At 38.3% G+C, this 22,939-nt stretch overlaps 1 protein-coding gene across 4 annotated transcripts in view; it reads right to left on the reverse strand.

Annotated features, from left to right (window-relative positions):
• Sorcs1 (sortilin related VPS10 domain containing receptor 1) overlaps window positions 1-22,939 on the reverse strand; it is a 508,764-nt gene that overhangs the window by 232,663 nt on the left and 253,162 nt on the right. For all 4 annotated transcript variants that reach the window (XM_028773166.1, XM_028773182.1, XM_028773180.1 and 1 more), the window contains exon 3: window positions 923-1,022. In XM_028773166.1, coding sequence (XP_028628999.1) covers window positions 923-1,022 — 100 coding nt within the window. The remainder of the gene's footprint in view (window positions 1-922; window positions 1,023-22,939) is intronic.

Here is a 22,939-nt window from a genome sequence, read left to right on the forward strand (position 1 = left end):
GAACACGGCTGAGGAAACAAGGATGGGCAGCACCTTACTGGTTCTTGGTGGATGCTATGTCTTCCTCTAAGGTTGTCATGCTTTTGCTTCTCACGACAAGATTCGGGATGTGATAATAAAAGTTTATAAAACAGATATGTTGTTATAATATTTCTCTGCCTTTGAGACATTTGTCATTTACAGTCAAAGGTTTTCTTCTGAGACCGAAGCTTTCTAAAGAGTTCATCCCACATAGTAGAAAAAAAAAAAGACAGAAAGGACTAATACAGTAGAAAATTGCACTTGCTCAGGAGGAAGCCTAGACTGTATAGTTCATTGGCACTTGCAACCCTCAGATGGAGGCATGGTGTTTACTTTCCATGAACCTCAGTTATATCATTTTAATTAAGGAGGATAATTCCTAAGGAAGTTCACAGCTAAGATCTGTGAATGGATTAAAGGCACCTACTTAGCAGATTCCATTATCACATGTGATACCTCCACTACATGTGACATGTATAGCCTGAACAAACTTTAGAAACTAAACTTCTTGAATTCACTAACTGCTATGGGATCATTGAAATTCACCTTCATTTGCTGCCTTATGTTGTTGTTGTTGTTGTTGTTGTTGTTGTTGTTGTTGTTTTGAGACTGGCAAGGCAAGAACGTTTACATGACAGTCAGCAGCCTCCACTCGCAGGTTCAACCCCGCAGCTGCCTTTCTTAAACTGCAATACCAGGCCTAGTCCTCAGCCTGCTCTGTTCACAGCTGCTGATTGAAAAATCATGAGACGGCAGGTGTTTTGCCACCTTAAATTCATCAGCTTATTTTTGCACCTCTATCCTTGTTTTATGTTAATGCAGTCTTAGGTACCAAGTGTGGTTAGCCAAGGCAAGAAGGAGTCACGCCATGAATCGGTAGTGAGCTGTATCTATGTCTTACCTTACGCTTGTTGGTTGGGCACACATACAGATAGCTCAAAATTGTCTTCAACCCCACTTTATCATTGAGCTTTTCATAGGTTGTCCCATAATCGGTTGACCTGTAATTCAAAGGAAGCTTTAATGAGCACAGAAGTGTACGTCATTTGGCTGCTTGTCAGTGTAATGCATGCTTTACATAGTAGAATGGCTCTCGGGAGGCTTCTAAATGATTCACGCAGTATATAATGAAGCTTAATTATGTACACAGCACGTGAGTGGTTAACATTTGCATTTAAATTGAATTGGTAAAAATTAAAACGCCATCCCTCCACTGCTCCTTAAAGTATGCACTTTAAATAATGGATGAGATTAATTCACGAAGATTAAGAAATGAGGACACCCTTTGGATTGACCACAAAACTAAAAAGCATGTTTAGTTAGATATGATGTTTCTAAACTTTTGCTTCATCTCTGACACAGAGTAAAACCAGAGTGTCCTGATTCATCTACAAACTATGTTTTCATTCATGAGTCATAGGATATATGGATTGTTACTTCCTATTAGGTCATTCGGTCTCCGGTCAGTATTTAAAAACAAGGAAATATCTTCTGAACAAGTAAAATTTCACACTCTTCCTGATGCCCTTTGCTGGTCCTAAGCTGTGTGAGTTAGAATGGCATCAACTCTTGGCCCTGAGGGTCTTTAAAGTCCTGTCAGTATTTAACCGATTATCAACACGCAACTAATTAAGAGGAAATAAATCAGGATTAATCGACTTTTTCATGTAGGTCTACTTTGTAATCTGAATTTTTAAATTTATGTCATCATCATAAGAAGGTACAACACTGTAGGGGCTATCTGAGTTTGAATAAAGTGATGGATAACACCAAAATGGCCTATGCCAACGGAATAGCTGATAAATGGGCTATCGAATGTTTTAACCCAAGTTCCCGCCCCCTGCTCCAGGTTGTTTCAATTTTCCTTCATCTTTTAAAAAAATCTTTATTGAAGACTACAGCTCTATCATTTTCTCTAAGCCTCCTTTTCTTACAAAGAAAGTTTATAGTGAAATCCATGGTGTCATCCATATTTGTGGAGCTAATAATACCCAGGAGACTTTGCGTGCTCAGTAGCAGGATGCAGCACACAGTCCTCTCAAATACCCCTCAGCTCACCTAAATGACAAAAGGTAAATGAGCCTAATGTGTTATGAGCAATGAACGAGATACATACTAATACTACTTAGAGAATAAAATCGGTTTCATTTACAAAGCAAGACAATGTCGTCTTAATTTATTTTCCATGCTGACGCGTTGCAAACATCTGTAGGCGACAATAAGTGGGAGTGACAAGAGCCAGGGTAACTGCCTCACTCTCATATGCTCAGGACCAAGTCTGGACATTAGGGAGATGCTCAGTCAGTGAGGTGCTTGCCGCACAATCGTGATGGCATCAATGTTAACTCCAGCACACACGAAAAGCCAAGTGCAGGAGTGGCAGTAGATCTCCGGAGTTTCTTTCTATCCAGGGTAGATGAAGTTTGTTCTACGTTCAGTAAGAGACTCTGTCTCAAAAAATACGGTGGTGAGAAACCAAGAAAAACCTACAGTGTTAACTTCTAGCTTCGACATGCTCACGCATGCATACATACATGCATAATGGCTACACACACGCATGTGTATATGCATATACTGCACAGACCCACCACCAAAACAAAATGGAAAGTAATTGAAAAGACACATGATGTTGCTGTCTGGACTTCACATGCATATCCACACATGTGTGCACATACATCACACAAAGAGTCTACTCTGCCCTAGGCACCAAATCCATAAAGCTCTTTAAAGGCATCACTACAATCAAAAATTTACTCTGACTTGGTATTCAGAACATTTCATATGAACATATCACACAGAAGGTACCAAAAGGCCAGTACGTTAGAGAACATAGATAGAATCCCACAACATGGAGGAATCAGCATTAAACAATAGGATTTGAACGAATCTGTATGTTTTGTAAGCAGATGATTTACAAAAGAGAAGAAGGCAGAATCTCGGAGACTAGAACTGTGCCTGTCCAAATACAAGACAAAACTGGGTTTATTCAGGACTAGTGTCTGGACCTCTGCAGTCAGACAGGCAAGGTATCCCCTTGAAAACAAAGAAGGCAGGGCAGGATTCAGAATTCATTCACAAAACACAAAAACGTCTGTTGTTATATTCCTCTCACACCAATCCATTTTCTCCCCAAATTCCCACTGTACATGAGGAAACACACTGCTACTTTCAAAGAAGTATTAGGATTTCTTTCCTCACCCAGTCCATGATTGATTGGATTTTCAACTTTCCCTAGTCATCCTCAACTGAGATTTCTTACTCAGATTTCCTTGTGATTTGTAAGCTTTTTCCATCTCTCTGTCTGTCTCTCTCTTCTCTCTCTCTGTGTGTCTCTGTGTGTCTCTGTGTGTCTCTGTCTCTGTCTCTGTCTCTCTCTCTCTCTCTCTCTCTCTCCCTCTCTCTCTCTCTCTCTCTGTGTGTGTGTGTGTGTGTGCATGCGTGCATGTGAATGAGTTCATATTTTACTATTATCCTAACATGAGACATAATCTAGTGGATAACTCAAATTTACATTAGCGAAGTTTGGAAAAATAGTTTATTGTCTGAGTAAAACTTTATGTTCAAGAACAAACAAACATACAGGAATTCTCTGGGAGCTGGTGAAAGAAAGATAAAAAGCACCCTGCTGGTACGTTAGCAAATCTCACCTAGTGATAGATGAAAACATAGGACTTTACTTCTTGAATAGGAGGCACAAATGCTCTAGTAAAGTACTGGGATAGAAGCCTAGAGAGGCAGAAGACAGCATATAAAAGGTGAAATGAAGAGGGGTTTTTGGTTGTTTTTGTTTGTTGTTTGTTTGTTTGTTTGAACAATTCCAGAAACAAATTTTTCTAATACAGCAAATAAAAATTGGCTTTATAAAGACCTTCTGCTAAAGAATTTGCAGGTGCTTAGGTATGTACACAGGTGTATGTATAAATGCATACATATATGTATTAGTATTTGTAGGTAGCTATATGTTTGTGCATGTATGCCTGTAAATTTGTGCATGTGCATTCATGCTGGTGTGTGCTTTTGTGAGTGCATGTTTGTGAATGTGTGTGAGTGTGTGTGTATGTGTGGGGGGGATGGAAACGTGGAACAATGTCATGGACTGAGCAGCACATATGTACATTAGCAAACTTGTTCAGAGTTTATACTGCTTTATTGGGCATATTTTCTTTATAAGATTTCTTTTGTGTGTGCCTAGATCTTCTAAGATATCTGATATGATTTCTCTCTGATTTCTAACAGCTCATTTATCCAAAGCTCAAAAAGAGTTTCAAAATTCATTCCCTGGTCCCAGAAGTTTAGGTGGTCTAAATATTACAACCTTGCATCAATCCTTATAAAGATACATAATAATGTATTTCTCCCTCCCAAAGGTATAGCTTCTTGTCATGTGGTTTGCAAATGTAATGAAAGTGTTGGTATGTGTCATGAGTGGACCTACCATTGTCAAGGCAGTTCAGGAGTACAAACACTAAATGCTTGCAGTCCAGTTGGCAGATTGTCAGTGCACTGCTCTCAGAGTCACTGCCCCTCCACTCTTTCCACCATGGCTTCTCAGCTAGGCACACTCTGGTTTTTCTCACTGGTCAGTAAAGATTTAAGGTGGAACAGAGAAGGTCCTCAAAACCTTGTTGAAGCACCGAGATTATTACAGGTACTGCTGGATCAATGACTATGCAGACCAGCTTATGTCCCCATATGGATATGATGACTACATGGTTCTGTGCCCTGATAGAAAATCCCTGGTGCCCATTAGAGTTTGGTTCTGTGCCCTGCAAGAAAATCCATGGTGCCTATTTGATCCACCACACTGTTTTCTCCATAGAGACATTTATGGAAGTGGATTACCTTAAAAAGATTGACCAAGGATAAATAAAGAAGACAGAGAGGTTCAGCAGCAAGTTGGTTACAACCCATTGTAGCAGTTGCTATATTTGTTAAACAATGTCTCCAAAACTAGGAAAAGGGGACAGTTTTCAAAATCAAAGTGTTTGTAAATGCTTGAGTAGGCAAAATTCAATGTTCCTTTGCATTAAAAAAATCACAATTTTTTATTAATCTAATATACACTAACCACTTGTCGAGCACTTGTAGCCTTTTCTAAATTTATTTGATTACAGAACACATTTGCAAGTGATATAAAACGTGATTAGTGTTCTACACATCACCCTTTGGGAACACAATATCCTCCACGAAGAACTAAAACAGCAAATATGAAATTGGTTTTGTAATGAAAGAAGGATAATAAAAAAAATTTAAGCAAGTAAAATTCAAATACAGAAATGTCAACTTGTGCTAACTACAAAGTGAAGATAATTATAAAGAAACCAAAACAAGTAAAGTAAAAAAGACAGGGTTTTAAAATAGGTATCATAGATAGACATATCTAAGATAGGGGATATTTGGCCTTGGATTCCCGGGTTGTATCATTTTTAAAGTATATTATGAAGTAAGCATTTTATCTGCAGGACTTCTTTTCAGATTGGTCTATCTTCAGTTTAAACAACAAAGTAACAAAAAAGGACAAAGTATCAAAAATAGCAAAAAGAAACAAACATATAACTCTTTTCAATCCCTGTACTGTTCCAAAGAAGCTGTATGCTTAAAATTTTATTTCAGGAAAAGAAACGGACACAAGAAAAAAAGTTTGCCACATTTTACTTTTGATCTTTAATCCTTCTGACAGCTCTCACTTGTGACTTCTAGAACATTTTGAACCTATGTCCCTCTCTATGTGAGTACTTACTATATACATAGAGTTCAGATGATTAAGCGTGAAGAGAAAACACACACCTGTAGTATACTACCTACCTCCCCGGAGATCATGATCTCTTTAGGACGAAGACATTTCCTTGGAGGAAGGAGCGGAACAGGACAAGCATGATTGGATCTTTACTATTGCCATGGAACATGATCAAATGACATAACAGATACAGCATCATTCCTAAACTAAATTAATCCCTAAAATACTTAGTAAATATGGCAAGCACATATGAGCAACCTCTAAATAGTAGCTTTTATCATTCATTTTCAGAAGGGATTCTCCTCGATTGTTTTCTGTATTCTTTAGCCAACATTTACCAATACGCCTGATATGCATCCTGAAGGGCAATCTTAATCACTGAAAAATATTTTGATTTAGTTTGATGCCTAAAAATTGATGAAGAGAGGGAGGAAGGAGGAGGAGGAAAAGGAAGGAGGGAGAGGGAGATTCTGACTGAGGCAAAGCAGCATTTGTAGCAATTATAGGCCTGCAACTCACTGAGTAGAACAGAATTAGCCTGAACTCACAGAGATGTTCCACCATCCTATGCCTTTGCCTTCCAAGTGCCAGGATTAAAGGCATGTGGCACCATGCCTGGCAACTTTAATATGTTTGTCTAAGTTCCATTGCAGAACAGACTGCTGTGCTTAAGAACTATAACACATAAGATTATAAAAATCAGACTTGGTTGAGTGCTAACAGCGTGACCCATGCTCTTAACATCCAGAATTCTCTAAGATGAAGAGGGATATTAATCACGTGCTACAAAGGCAAGGGAAGCAGACTGTAAGTCACCCAATGAACTGAGAAGAGGCCTGAGTCTCCAGAGCCTGCCTCTATCAAAAGCTATAGAAAAGGCTGCTCTGCTTGGAGAGTCTACTTCAGCAATTCTTACCAAAAGGAATAGAATCTGAAGCTGCTTCAGCATTGCATGCGATTCTCCATGTGGTCACCGAAAGCAATCAATTTAGAAAATCAGAGCAGAAACTCAGTGATACGGGATAAAGAGAAATTTATGTTTAATATATACACGCATTAATGTATGTGAGACCATTTTCTTATGATGTAGCATAGTTGACTCTTGCTGTTTGAAAGAACAGTATTGCCTAATTGTCATATTCTGAATATTAACACTTGATCTATGGCTGCTGGTGGCTACAAACACTTAGCATGGCTATTAATAATTAGTTCAACATTTCGGTATTTGTCACACTTCTCTACCTGTTTCAGAACGCTGTTCTTTGCTCTGAGTTTTCTGTCTCACATGTTTTCTATATTTCATGATGATTTTAAGTGTTTAGTGAGGCTTCACATTGCTCTCTTTATATAGTCTATGGGCTTAATTCTTTTCGTTACCTTTAAATATTTTGAAATTCCATGTGTGTGTGAGTCTTTCGTGTGTCTTTTATTTGTGAGTGTTTGTATGCGTGTGCTATTGTCTGTGGAGGCTAGAGGCGTCACTCCGAAGCTGGAGTTACAGGCAGTGTAAGCCACCTGAAGTGGGTGCTAGGGAGCACACTCAGGTCATTGTCACAAATGGTAAGATCTTATAACGGGAGAGCCATCTCTCCTACACCTTGCAGGTCATTTGGAAATCATAATTTTAATACGAATTTACAACTAATTCAAGTCTGCTATCAGTAACATTACCCTGACTTGTGACTATTACAAGCCCTGGATGATGCTGTCATTGACAACACTAATTTATAAGTATGCCCACATATATGTATGTAAAAATCTATGCTTAAATGCATAGTTAACATTATGGTAAACTGATATCTGCTAGACTTATTAATAAAAGGGACAAAATGAAAATTGAACATTCATTGGCTCATTCTCTGATGCTTTTTATTTTATTGATCTATATTTTGACTTATACCCGTCCTTCCAGCCAGGTTACTAACAAATAGAAGCAAAACACCACAATTTTTGTCTTCTGGAGAAAGTCCTTACATCCTTTTCCCTTTGAGAGGGTAATTTGTCAGGGCATAGAATCCCAAGTTATCTGTACTCTCTCTTCTGTACATTAAATATTTCCTTGTACTATCCTCCTGTTGGCATGAGTTAGAGAATTATCATCACTTTCTGTAGATAAGGTAACCTTCACCTTTTCTTCACTGTTTCTCTTTAAGGAATTAATATATATATATAAATCTGTCTTCAGACACACCAGAAGCGGGCATCAGATCCCTTTACAGATGGTTCTGAGCCATCATGTGGTTTCTGGGAATTGAACTCAGGACCTCTGGAAGAGCACTCAGCGCTCTTAACCACTGAGCCACATCTCTCCTGCCCTCTTCACTGCTTTTTTGTTTTTGTTTTTTTTTAAAGATTTATTTATTTATTTCTTGTATGTGAGTACACTGTAGCTGTCTTCAGACATACCAGAAGAGGGCATCGGATCCCATTACAGACGGTTGTGAGCCACCATGTGGTTGCTGGGAATTGAACTCAGGACCTCTGGAAGAGCAGTCAGTGTTCTTAACCACTGAGCCATCTCTCCAGCCCCGCTTCACTGCTTTTTAATCAATATTTTTCTTTACCTTTTGTTTTATCCAGGTTGAAGAAAATGCTAGATAGGTGTAGTTTTTATTCTTTGGACAATTGTCCCATTTGGTTCTAAAGTTTAGAGATGTTCTTTGATATTTGATGCTTATTAGCAAGTTCCCTTAGTATTTTTGTCTTACACATTTGGTTTGGTTTTGTTGTTGTTTCTCTTTTTCTTTTCTTTTTTTGTATCTTCATGGCATGTGTGTTGTAAGCCTATAGTTGTCCCACAGTACTTAGATATTAGGAGTTAGTTAGTTTGATTGGTTTTCCAACGTAAGATGGGCACATTCTAGGCTATGATTCTTTGGGTAGCATGTGCTTACACTATGAATTTACCAGTATATCTCAGTCTTTTTCTGTGCTTAGGTCAGACAGATGACCAGCATGAGAGGGAATGGTATACCTCTCTGACTCAGGTTGTTTGGGCCTCACAATTTCTCAGTTGCTTAGCTTAAACTTAAATTTTTCTGAGATTGGATTTTGATAAGACTAGTATGCCATACAGCTAAGAAATGTCACAAAGCAGACACTGCTTGGGACACAAAAGGATCGTCGTAGTCAGGAGTTCACGGTAACACAGTAGCTGTGGTTGTCTGCACAAGACCTCCACAAGATGGATCCCATCGGAATCTCGGCATGCATGGGAGAGAAGATCGTCTGCCTCCACCTTAGCTAAGGCTCTGTCGGGAGCTTATGGCTTCTAGATAAGGGGAAGTCATTTCTGGATCAAAATGTGGTTCCTAGAAGGTTATCTCTTTTCCAGTGGATGGCCCTATACTATAAGTACACAGGCAGCACTAGCTGGACTTGATGAGCTAGACATTTTATAATGGAACATGAATTGATGAAATTGCAGCTGGAACAGTAATACAGTGTGAGCAGGGTTGTCTAGGAAGAGTTGGAAGAAAGAGGAAAAGGTATAAATGATCAAAATACATTGTACACCCATACACAATTCTCAAACATCATTATCATATGCAAGTAATACACTGCAATAAATGTTTAAAAGAGAAACAAGACAATAAATTATGTGCAAATATTTAAACCAAAAGAGCAGAATGTGCTGGTAAGTTTTGAGACTGATATTTTCTCTTCCAGTTTTGGAAATGCAAAGGTACAAATATCCTTCTCTGCTATTCACTGTAAGGAGATGCTGGAGCCCACAAAAGGAAGATTCATCAGAGTGTAAGCATCCCCCGACCTCCTCCTCTTCCTTCTCAGACTGGGACACTGGAGTGCTCAGAAATTCTTAAAGTTCAATTCCACTGCCCAAAATTCAGCATTTTTCACTTTGCAAGTATTTGCCTGTAGGTTTGTACACTAATATACTGTAATTCCCCAGGCCTATTGGACTGACTTGCCATTTGAGGGGACAGAATTTGCCCTGAACCTTCACTTCTGTAAAGAGTATCCACAGAGAAAAAAAAAAAACTTGATTGTTCTTGTTCGTTATTAGGAAGGGCAGCAACTATGAAGCTTTGTCCCCTCAACCCCTGGATACTAGCTTTCTGATGACTAAGCTCTTGGAGAGTGTTCGACATGTCCGTTCATCTATAAGTTCTTGTTCCCCAAGACAGCGCAGGCATATATCAGGTGCCTTCCTCAAGTAAGAGATGGATGACACATGAAGTTTAATGGACAAACTCTGAACTGCCATGAGCTGAAGTGTTCTGTCAACAAACCTTAAGATATATCCAAATAACCTTAACTTTCTACAGCACAACTCCTGAAGATGAAAGAAACACGGAGTAATAATGTCAAGGTCGCAAAGCAATGGCTTGAGCTACCAAGACAGGCTTGAGGCCAGGCAGCATCCGGACATTGCTCAAATCATTGCCAATAGATGTCCCGAGAGCGGAACAGTGTTTACCTTTAAATCATGCAGCTGTGACATCTGTATTTTGTTTCTTCCCTAAAATCATTAAGAACAGCCATTTTCATTGCTCCTTGTGCATTTGGTGGCATAAAAATAGTTTGCAAAGTCAAAGGCTCATTGGCTGCCTTGCAGACTCTGCTTCTTAATAACTTAGGATGCATGAGGTTAAAGCAGTGAGAATAATTTAGGGTTTGGAAAATGTTTGCAAGTGAGTCGACATTTAAATAACTTCATTATCATTCATTGACAGATTTTTTTAACCTGTCAGTGCAATTGATATTTCTATTACCATGTTATAACAAACCCCTGCACATTTTAAATACAGTCACCAGATTCCATTAGCCTACCCGCTGTCAAAAAAAAATACCTCCAAATCCATTTTTTTCATAATACCTCAAGAATATAATAGGCAATCTACATCAAATGATGACGTGGGGCTGAAGGAAACTGTCTCCTGCTTTCTAAGGATTCTTCCGTGAAATACAGTTGCTGTCAGCCTAAACGTATAATTTAAATGTTCTGCTAAGATATTATGGTGCATTCTGAACTGAACAAATCTCCCTCTGTTTCCCGAACTCACTGAGCTTCTCAAGTTAACTTGCAGACTTAGCTCACAGATTAAATATTGAGTTTAAGGGAGGTTATATAATTCGATATGAACATATTCCTGCTAAATTACATTTTACATAATTTGTAACAGGGCATATAAAGACTTTTTTAATGAAAGGAATGGTGCTTATATGCTAATGCAGTTCAAACCTTCTCATCTATCTGGGTTTCCTATGCCTAATCCTTCTAGATATATCTTCAAGTTGAGGTGTGGAAGTTTCTGGTGATTTACAGTGGAATAGGTAAGCTAGCTTGATGTATTTGACTAGGTTTGAATGTGCATTCCTCTGAGGCAAATATGGCCCTGTGATATTTAGTATAAAATTACAGTGATTTTTCTGCTATAGATTCACCAATAATGTAGATAGAATTAAAGATAATTGTCACTGGTATCTTTGGCATTTGTGACATTTTTAAAAAAAAATTTTTAAATGTAAGAAAATCATGAACATTTATATATACACTTAACTATATTAAAACAAGGAAATCAAAGATATTTAAGCAGAGCTCTCTAGCTCAAGAAGGGGCAGAAACTTATTATTTTTGTAAGATTTTTTTTAGCTTTGTGTGTGTTTGTGTGTGTGTGTGTGTGTGTGTCTATCCATGCATGTGTGAACAAGTGATCATGGAGTCCAGAAGAGGGCACTGGGTCCCTTGGAACTTGAGTTATAGGCAGTTGTGAGTTGTCCAGTGTGGATCCTGGGAACTGAATCTCTTCCTCCATAAGAACAGTGTGAGCTCTTAACCATTGAGCCATCTCCCCAGCACTCTGGAAATATTATTTCTCCCCAGCACTGTGGAAATATTATTCTTGTCAGAACATTGACAATTACTTCTATCTCACACAAATGCACATAAACACACACAATTGTAAACCCGTTATCTTCTCTCGGTCCCTACCATCTACATTTCCATCTTCCAGAGTAGGCAAATGTTGTTTCTCTTTCTTTAGAATGCTTTATATCAGTCTAGATAAATTGACACTGACTCCTCTCTCACACCACCATCTCTTTAGGAATGTAATACCCACTGCTAAGCAGACAAGCCAATAATTTTGCAGAGGGAAGAAGTTCTGTATTTCTTTTCACCTTTGGAGTTTCTATCTCATAGCCATTTTCCATGTGATGCCTCTCCTCACCCTGCCAATTAACCAGAGTTCTTTGTTCTTCTGGAACACTTCAGGCTCTTCTGCATTGTGTTGTCATGCCAATGTTCATGATTTTCTCTATTAGCAGAGTCCCTTCTTCAAATGTAGGGCCAGTTCATGTTTATACTTTCACCCTTCTTTCTACCACAATTCATTTATATACTTCAAAGCTGGACGTCCATGTCTCTTTCTTCATTGAACTCTGTCACATCCCTCTGCGGTATAGAACGGCATTCTCTGTTGTTCCCCAGGTAACTCACCTGAACTCCTCCTTATTCATTCTTTAGTCTACTAAGTATTCCATTCTACTAGCCTGACCTCTTTACCCTCTATTGGAAAGCAAGGTGCACTTAAGCTTACTTTTCTCCAGCTCTCTACTACATTGCAATAACTTCATAGGAACTAACAGATATTCAAACAACATCACCAATCTGAGTTTAACAAACTACCCTGAAAAGTCCCCTATTGCCAGGAAGTCTTATTTGAGAAATGTTACCTTTGATCTTGGCTTCTGGAGGTATAAAAAATGGAGAAAAGAACCTTCTGGAGTTGCGGACTTTGTATCGAGTAAGGATAATTATATGCTGTAAATATTGTAGGAATTAAGACACACTAAGTAATAATATATGCATTATGTTTTTTGAATGTATTACGTATTAAATTACCTTAAAATATAGCTATGTGGACTGGGAAGATAGCTCAGACAGTAAAGTAACTACTGCCAAAATGAAGATTCTGGGACACTTCAGAGATGAATCCTCAGAACATATGTAAAAATTCAGGATGTGGTGATTTACTCTTGTAATCTCAGAGCTGAAGATGTAGAGACAGGCAGATAGATACTGGGTCTCACTGACAAACCAACCTCACAAAATTTGGTAAGCTCGAGATTAGTGAGCGATCCTGTCTCCAAAAACAAGACAGAGAATAGCTCTGGAGCAATGGTCCCTGAAGCTGACCTATGGTCTACACATATATCCACAAGTATATGAACATTCACATATCGCTATGGAAAATAAATACGTCTATCCCGGTGAAATAAAATTGAGGATAAATAGACTTATTTGTTTAGTTTTCTAAGCTATTTATTAATCATATGATATAAGTCTAGTATCCAGACTTTTCTGATCTGAATGAAAAGACCAATCATCATAGTCGGGTCAGATCTTCACAACCTACATCATCTCGATGCATAAATAACATTCCAAACAGATCTCAGGTTTTCTAATTTTTCATGCAAAAGTATTATTGAGGATCACAGATTTTGTTAGAGATATAAAAGTATACTCAACTTAACATGAAAAACATTACATGTAGTCTAAACATTTCCGAATCCATTGATGTAATAAATGGAAGGTAATGTAAAGTCACCCCTTCACATAAACACATAAAAACCCCAACATATATAGACATGTAAGAAAAGTTTTTCTGCTTACATTTCAGACCCACATCAAGTTGAAAATTATATTCATATCTAGAGAAAAGCAAAGGTTAGTCTTGGCCATTAATGAAGATATTTCAAGTCAAATGCATATAATGTGGAGAGAATGAATTCCAGACTCTACAATGAACTGAAAATAATCTGGAGCCCAGTTATCCTTCAATCACTGATCTTTATCCCTGCCAGCTGGCAAAAATAAATCTATCCAAGGCCCATATAGACGAACTATGGGTGCGCCCACACTTTCGATGTCATACTGGCCAGTTCCCCCTATTAGTCAAGAGGATCTTCAGCCCATTGTCACACAATTTCCAACTTTAAATAAAATTTTAAAAAATATTTAGGAAGAGCTCTCAAAACTACCAATAAAACATACTCTAGATTATTTTTCCTTAAAAATTATTTTTAGTTTTAGTGTGTGTGTGTGTGTGCGTGTGTGTAGGAGCTGGAACAGAGTATCGCATTTCCAGGAGCTAGAGTTACAGGCAGTCATGAGACAACCAAAGTGGGCATTAGGAACCAAACTTAGGTCCTCTGGAAGAACAGTAATCATTATTAATGGCTGACTCATGTTTCCAGTCTGTACCTTGGATTCTTAAGTGCTTCAAAATGAACACAATGTAAAATAAAGTACTCATATTCTTTCTTGGTTGGTTTTGTTCTGGGCACCAGAAGAATTTGAAAAGTTGGTAACAGATGGTACAAAATGTTCACCTGAAGTGCAAGACCTTAACTGTTTGTAACCAGGCATACATGTAACCTAGTGGAGGTCATTCTAATTGTTAGAAATTCATTGTACCAAAGTCGAGAGATGGCCCCGTTATTCATTCACCCAGCAATTATTCATGGAATGTGGCCTATGTTCCAAGCTTTGAACTGGCACTGGCAATGAAACAAATAGAACACATAATTAGTGTTCTCACGGAGATTAAATTGTACTCAGAAGAGAGAGACTATGAACACATGAATGGATGTTTTTCATGGGGTAGCTAAGTACATTGGAGACAAAAACAGAGTAGAGGGGTCATTATGGGGCACAATCAAAGAAGCCCTCTCTGGTTAGGCAATTGTGAGTAAGCATGAAAGACATACATGTCCTGGGTGTATATATCTAGGAAGAGTGTGACAGAAAGAAGGACAGAAAATGCAAAGACATCAGGACAAATGGATAAACAGGGTTTGTGATGTAGTAAGAAGATGAACATGTCTTCAGCAAAGGATGAAAATGAGAGGAGACATATTACCCAGATCCCAACACCACCTTGATAAGTCTGCCATGACTACACTATGTCTTGGCTACATGAAATCACTGGAGGTTTCTGAGAGTAGGGAGAACAGGATCACACTATGATGGAAGTGGGGAATGATGGTAGAGTTACATTTTGGAGTTTATTTTATCTGTATAATGGGGAGAGTCATGACATCTGTCCTATAGGATCACTGAAAGGGTTGAATAAGATGTCTCTCCAAGAAGTTATAAATCTGTGGTTCACATTCATAATGTAGGCAGTTATTACTGCATTGGCCAAACTAGTTAAGGATGGCATAATCTAAGCTGACAGTGTACTTCTGCATTTGAGATGTCTAGTTCAAAATTATGTGTCCAGAGAGCACAGGAGGGAGATCAACTCAAAGGACCAAAAACTATATTTAACATAAATATATCACTGACCTGGATCTACTTTTTGATTTTAGACCCTCAAAGGAAGACACAAATACATAGAAAAAAAGTGCACATAAAATAAAGATATATTGAGCTTTCTTAAAACTGATATTCTTTCCCTCAGACATGCCCAAAGAATCTGTATCAGAATATGTTAAAGAAAGCAGGATCTATGTAATTTGTATGTTGTTTCTGAGGAGGAAAACACTACATTCCTAAAACACAGACTCGGTCTACATAGAACATTCGGGAGAGCTGCTTGGTGGAGATGAATGGCAGACAGCAGATTGTTCTGGAGAGCTCAGATTTTCAACACCATGACCTACATACATTCATCCTAAAATATCTTGGTTTTATAAATGATGATTTCCTATTTTCCCTCCAAGCCACCTACATTGATTGTTTACAAATATACAACCCTATTCTTGGCAAACTAACACACACACACTCTCTCTCTCTCCTCCCTCCCTCCCTCCCTCCCTCCCTCCCTCCCTCCCTCCCTCCCTCCCATCCTCTGTACCCCCCTCCTCTCAAAAGTATCATTCAGTTCATCTCTCCATTGGGCAGTTTTCATTTTATAACAGCTGGCTCAAATTTTTATAATAACTCCTTCAACTCAAGACCTCTGCACTTCCCTCACTTTAGAACAGTCAGTGTATATATGCCAATGGTACAGAAAAGTAATTAAGAGTCATCCTTCCAAAGATGCTGTTCGAGGGCTTGTCACAGTAATATGCTCTGAAGTAGCCTGTGCAGGCTGTGCCAAAGACCTGCTGGGTGACCTTGGGCAAGTTTCCCAGCCTCTCTGGGCTATTCTTTAATAATGCTGATTGACCTCACAGAGTTGCTAGGAGGAATAACTAATCAAGCTGATTGTTAAACACTTAGTGAGTATAGAGCACTTTATAAATATTTACTAATATACAATGAGCTCACTGCCTCTGAGAAAAGAGAGGGTTGCATAATCAATGAAAGTTCTGAAAGGTGGGATAATTGGTGACACTCTGCCTGAAATGTATCGTTCCTATTAAACAAACCTCACACTCTAGTGTGCTTTCACTTCCTTATCGTAAGTGAAGGAAATGAGTCACATAAGTGAAGTTTTGGTGTCACCTATTAGGGAAAGAAAACAAAGATTCTACTCCAGCGAGGCAATATGAAAATATACGCAGGAGAAAGCAAACAGCACCGGCACATTCCTACAATTATATGTGTACACAGAATATATTAGTTATCAAAGACAATGAATGGGGCTGGAGAGATGGTTCACTGGTTAAGAGCACAGTCTTCACTTCCAGAGGATAGATTCAATTTCCAGCACCCACATGGCAGCTCACAACTGCCTGTAAGTCCAGTTCCAGTAGATCTGACCATACACACACATACACACACACACACACACACACACACACACACACACATGTACATACATGCAAACAAAACATCAATGCATATAAAATTTTAAAAAGAAATAAATCACTTTAAACAGCGTATGAATAAAATACAGTATATGATAGATTTTACTCTGGCCACTGAGATATTTAGTAAGCATATTACTCTCAGGAGTCTACATTTTAGGATACAACACAATGAGCCTCAGCAATAGAACTATTGATATTTATTGCTACACAGGGAATAGGGCGAAAACAAAATAGTATTGCATTAAATGATATTGTGGGAGTTGTGAGGCAGCTCAGCGAGTAACACACCAAGCCATGCAAGTGTAAGAAGGAGAGTCCGGATCCTCAGCACCCATGTAAACCCATCTGGGTTGGCAGCAGCAGAAACAGAGGAGCTCTAGAGCGAGCTTTTTAACTACACTAATTCTACTAGTGAGGGCTGGGTTCAGTAGAAGAAACCTGTTTAGTGAATAATGTTGCAAAGCAACCTAGGAAGGCAGTTGATTTCAGTCTGAACCTTGAAAGTGCCAACATGTGTACATGTGCACACATACACATATGGAAACAGATATGAACATGCACCCACATTATAGACACCTGCAAAAATGGCAGTGTGGTAGGTACTGTTGATGTCTTTGGAGGTTACATCCAACTAGACCCTATCAGGATGGGAGAGTATGACTACATCCACATAGAGAAATCTGTAGTGCAGAAACCTTCTAGTGCAATGGGATAATCCCAAGAGCATTTTCTTATAGCTCTGATGACACTGAACAGAAAGGCAGGCTGAGATGATCTGTGGAGTGTGGAACAAAAGTCTGGATTTAATTGTGCATGAGCTAGGAAAGCAAGGAGGAAATGACAGTGTGGCAGGAATTGACACTGTTTTTAAAGGGTCAGTTGGCTGCTATGAAAAGATTATAGAGTGGCAGAAACATAAGGGTGGGGAGATCAATCAAGTGATAAAGATGTCAAGACGACGGAACTGTGCCCACCATCATTCTTGAGCAAAATTTTTCACGTTTTTGTTGCTCTTTGTATGTAAAGTGTATCATCATGTTATCACTTGCTCTTAATTATAGCTATTTATATATCATAATTTATGAATCCCCAAATTTTCTATTTATTATTCATACTAATTTCCACTTATAACTTAGAATAATGTCTTCAATTTCAATTCTTCTTTATTATAACCCGAATTCCATTTCTGACCCTTCCTTTTTACTTAGAAACTAGGCAATCACAGAGACAGCTGGCTTAACATATACTCTAGAGTGTGGCTCCCCTGACATTGAAGGTGCTCTTTATAACCAGCATGAATAATTCATGAGTGTATCAGTTATACTTTATTATTATCATTTACTTCAACTTGAATAGTTTCAAAGTTATAGACTCCGTTTTTTTTTCTTAATCAGTCAAAGCTCATCCATCACTGTGTATCTCCAGCATCTATGAGGCTATAAAAGTTGCTATTAATGGCAACAGTTGTGTTGTGAAGTGAGATCACTATTTCCTCCCCATGACATCTAACCTTAGGTCAAGCACAGGATCTAGAGATAGATTTTTATAAGAAGTAAAATTAAAGCACATAGCTGAAGAATAATGCTAGCTGAAAATACACAAGGGGATGCCCTCTCTGGATCTTCCCAGAAGAAATATGGTTAGTTATATAGATAGCTCATCAAAACTACCCAAGGGTGGGCAGAGGGATGACAGAAAGGATCCCATGTCTTTCAACATATGTCCATAAGCCACTTTTTCTCAGGAAAGTTATGATCTCCCAATATCCTATTCAGAGATTGCCTGGAGAAAATTCCTTATGATTACTTCACTGACCCACGTGATCTTTAACTCTTCATTGAACATCATGTATGGGGATGGTTCTGTCCTAAAGTTCTCTCCTGAATTACAGGACAATGTCTTATGAACCTTGTAGATAAACCACTGTGAACATGAACTGAATCAACCCCTTCATCCTAGCACCTAAAGAAGTAAATATTTTTATGTCATGGAGCTGATTTTCTAGAACAATCATCCTGGGGAAAGACTGGCCCTGATACTTTGTTCACTGTTTCGTTTGGTCAGTGCCTATTTAAAGGTCTTGCATTCCCAGGAAGATACATCATCCTTTTAAAACTTGAGGGATAATGTGGGACCCTCTCTAGACTTCTGACATACTTCTACGATTTATTTTAAAATTTGTTTTTAGGGCTGGCAAGATGCCTCTGTGGGCACAAACTCTTGCCAAGTTCAAGACACAGAACCCATGACGGAGGAGAGAAGGAATCCTAATCTTTGTCCTCTGACCTCTACAGGTACACCTGAGCACTTACAATCTGCACCCCTAAAGATCAAGAAGAAGGAATACTTGCTACACACACACATTGGTACCTAAGTTCAGAACCAAGGGACCAATGTAAAAACTAAACTCTGTACACTCAGTGTAGTAAAGTAAAGACAGGAAGATTGCTGGAGCTTACTGGCTGCTAACGTAAGTCAAAGGTCTGTGGAAAACTTTGTCTAAGTAATAAGAATATAGATCAAGACCCTCAGCATCCTCCCCTGGCCCGCGGATACAGATAGGTAGATACATGAACACAATACACAGAATGTATTATGAAGAAAAACATAGATAAATGCTTCTCACGAGACTAGTCCTCATTGAAACACTGATTACCATTTACAAGACAGGTACATCTTCCTAAATAAACTAGGACAAGGAGCTAGATGTAACGTAATTTTCAAATGTCACACTAAGTGCTCTCATGTAGCTGAAATTTCTTGATAGAAACTCCATTTTACATGTGAACATTATTAGTGTTTCATCTTAACATATAGTAAACTTCATTGGACATTTTTTATGTATAAATGGTTTTGAAATACACACTGATAAGAGTAAGGAGCAGCAAGCATGTATTTTTGAACTGTCTCTTCACATTCACAGTGCTCACAATAGGAGAAGTCATACAATTGTCAGTCTAAGCACAGCTACTCTATTTGACATTATTATTCTTAACTGGACAGTCCTATACTAAAACTATACAATAACAGCAGATTTTATGTTATATACATTTTAACTCTATAATATAGACACAAAGTTCTGCTTTCTAAATATATTTTAATGATATATACATGTGCGTATAGCTAGCACAATTTTGCTGCTTACTACCTAACAAACAACTATGCCCAGTGAATATTCTGTATTAACAGATAGGAGCAGGGTCATATGAATATGTTGCATCACCAGAAGGGGGTATAATAATAATTACTAATTCATTACCCTTAAAATCAATACTTTTTCCTGGAGTCAATAGGTGGACCAGATTTGACTGTGGGTGTTTTCAAGGCAGAAGAGGAAGTTGGATTCCAAGTGTGAGGAATGACTACTTATCACTTATTACTGCTATATTAAAACAGAGAAGACCAGGTAGGAGTAGACATCCATGCTATGAAGAAGTAGAGAGGAGTCTGGAGTTGACAACAGGTAAGATAGAGAGAACGCCAACCTATAGTCTCAGAAATTTGATTTACCAATAATCTCAAAGAACACAAAAACCACTCCCTTCCCAAGGGAAGAAAGTTGATAGTTATGTTTTATGAGGCCTTGCACAACAAACTCTGCTCTCTGAGCTTCTGGTCTGTAGGATTGTATGATTATCTACAAAGGTTAAGTTACTAAGCATATGGTATTTTGCTCAGCAGCAATAGAAACCTAACTCTGCTTCATGGTGCATACTAGCTCTGATGAGAGTGGTATTAACAACATTGGATAGGCAAACTCATGAGCTGTCAGGTTGCAAAGTGTGTCACTTTCCTCATTTGGAACCTGGTCAGATATTGACCTGGCTCGAAGCACAGGTCTTTATGCATGAAAACCCCATTCTACTTACTCATGTAGTCAGATTCTCTCCATTCTGAGTGTTAACACTGTGAAAAGTGAGTGTGTCTCAGCTGTATCACTTTCAAAAATGTGAAACAGAGGCAAACCTTGGTGTTGCAAATCCACAAGTTAATATTCTTGTGTAACAAAAAGAACTGTAGCTACAAAGAGACTGGGCGGATGAGATATCTCAGTGGGAGAGCTCTTCAATATGATATCATTGAGAGAGGGGCATTAAAGAGACTTTTTCTCTTAAGTGATGGGTTGTAGTATATTGTGAGAAGATGTGTCTCTGTACTGTAAATTGTTGATTGCTCTGCTGGCGGAGAGCTAAGTACTCTCTGGATCTTTGTATTTGCCTGTTGATCTTAATGAGAAGCTCATGACCAATAGCTAAGCAACATGTAAACAGTAAAACTTCTGGACTGAGAAAGGGTTTCTGAGAGAAAAAAAATCACAAACAGGAAATTTGCCAGGGACACAAGAAGGAATACAAAACAGGGCTGAGAGAAAGGTAAAGAACTAGCCATGTGGCAGTGGGTCATAAGGTACAATAGTAAGAAAAAGTTAAATGAGCTAGCTGGGAGGTAGCCCAAGCTGAAGGCCTGAGCTTTGAAATATATGAGTCTCCATGTCTTTATGTACATAGCCATGAGATCTGTGAAAGTCCCATTATATGAATTTTGCCCAACAGCTATGAGGAGCGGGGGGAAGGTAATGTCTAACAAAAAATACTTCAAAAAAAAATCCTGAAGATTTTCATCTGAGCTTTTAATCCATCTAGTACCAAAAATGTTCATAAATATCTACAATTTAATACACTTTCTACAATTAGAACACTGTATTTGTAAAAAAGAAAAAGATTTAGAGAGGAGAATTATGGAAAGAGTTTTTGAAATATACAAGATATGGAAAGTATGGAAAGGGATTTTGAACTTTACGAGATGAACAAAGACTAGTCTATAAACCAACAACAAAACAAAAGAAAGAAAATGAAACAAAAACACCATAGTAGATTGTATGGAGCCCAAAGCATCAGTCAATATTCTAAGGTCCAAACATCAACACCAATGTTAGCTATGGAATAAGATCTCTGAAATATATGATCAAAAAGGCTGGGTTCTTTGAAATGGGAAAAATGTTCAGGCAATTAAAAGACCTTGGCTTTGGGGATAATTAGACCTTTGCTAGCATTCTAGCTTACTTACAATGTGATTTCAAGACACTTCTCCATCCTCTCTAAGAGTTATTCTATTCTCTCCTAAATGGGAAGTGGAGTTCCTGGCACCTAGCAAAGCACTGAAGAGTAAAAGTACCATCATGATTTTGGCACAGTGTAGCTACTTAATATCTATTCTATCTGCTCTCTGAGACAAGAGCCCCAAGGGTGATAAATACATTCTAAATTGGCTAATCCCAGGCCTGGTCTTTAACCTTTTCAGAGAGAACAGCTTGCATCCCATTATTTTTTAAAGGCCAGAAAAAGAAATTCATTAACACCTCTTAGTCATTTGTTCCAGTAATATCATTTATACCCAGAATATTGTCCTCAAATCCCACCTAATAAACCTTAAATAAATCATCTATCCATGGCATGCACTCATGGAGAAGAGAAGAATGACACAGCCACTATAGATTTAGAACAGAGTGCTTAGCAATAGAAGGCAAGACTATTACAGTTCACCGCCATGCTATTCACCCACCATCAATAGACTAAATTTCTTTACCTGGTGCCACATTTCTCCTTGGTAAACTAATAATATTTATGAGAGTAACCTTCCTGACAATAATATATTTATTCACTCAACTTGTACTAGAAGGATCTCCTGCATGCCAAAGGTCCTTATACAGTATGCAAATAAACAAGTAGAAAGTGATGGACTTGGTTTGAACATAGAGTGGCCCTCTAAAAGACTTCCATACTCAAGGCTTCATCACCTGCTGGTGCCACCATTGAAAAATGACTTGGTTCATGGGGGAATAGTTGAATCAGGACTATGGCTGAATGGATGGTGAGGCTTTGTGGGAGGAGGTAGCTTGTTGGCAGATACACCCCACTCAGAAGAAATTCAAAGAATAACTTCTGTCTGTTATGGTAAATATATATTATGGTACTATATAGATACGATACAGAGTATTAGAATTTATAACACTTGAATTAAAAAAACCATATGCATGCAAGAGAGGTTTAGCATCAAGTGTCCCAAGTGTCTGTGACAGCATACCTGATCTGCTCTCCTTACCAAATGAAGAAAGTCCTTGATATTTAAATGTAACCAGATGCTTTTCAATTTGGTTTGAGTTGACAAGAGCCAATTACAACCAGCCAAAATAGGCCTCTCGTAAGCATAAGCATGGTATCTATGTTCCTCTGAATGCCTCTGCATGAGGGGTGTCCATGAGCTGGGAACATGTTTTCAGCAGAGTTAATAGCACCTTTAATCTCCGTTCTTCACAATTACAACTTCCTTCATGTCTCTATCATCTTGCACATCCTCAAATCTTTGTCATGGCCAAAGACTCTATGAATGATACATAACCTAGCATGCAAAATCACCAGAAAAGAATATATGAACCGGTGTTTCCCATTCTCT

The sequence above is a fragment of the Grammomys surdaster genome, unplaced genomic scaffold (genome assembly GCF_004785775.1).
Source record: "Grammomys surdaster isolate TR1022 unplaced genomic scaffold, NIH_TR_1.0 66, whole genome shotgun sequence".
NCBI lineage: Eukaryota > Metazoa > Chordata > Mammalia > Rodentia > Muridae > Grammomys > Grammomys surdaster.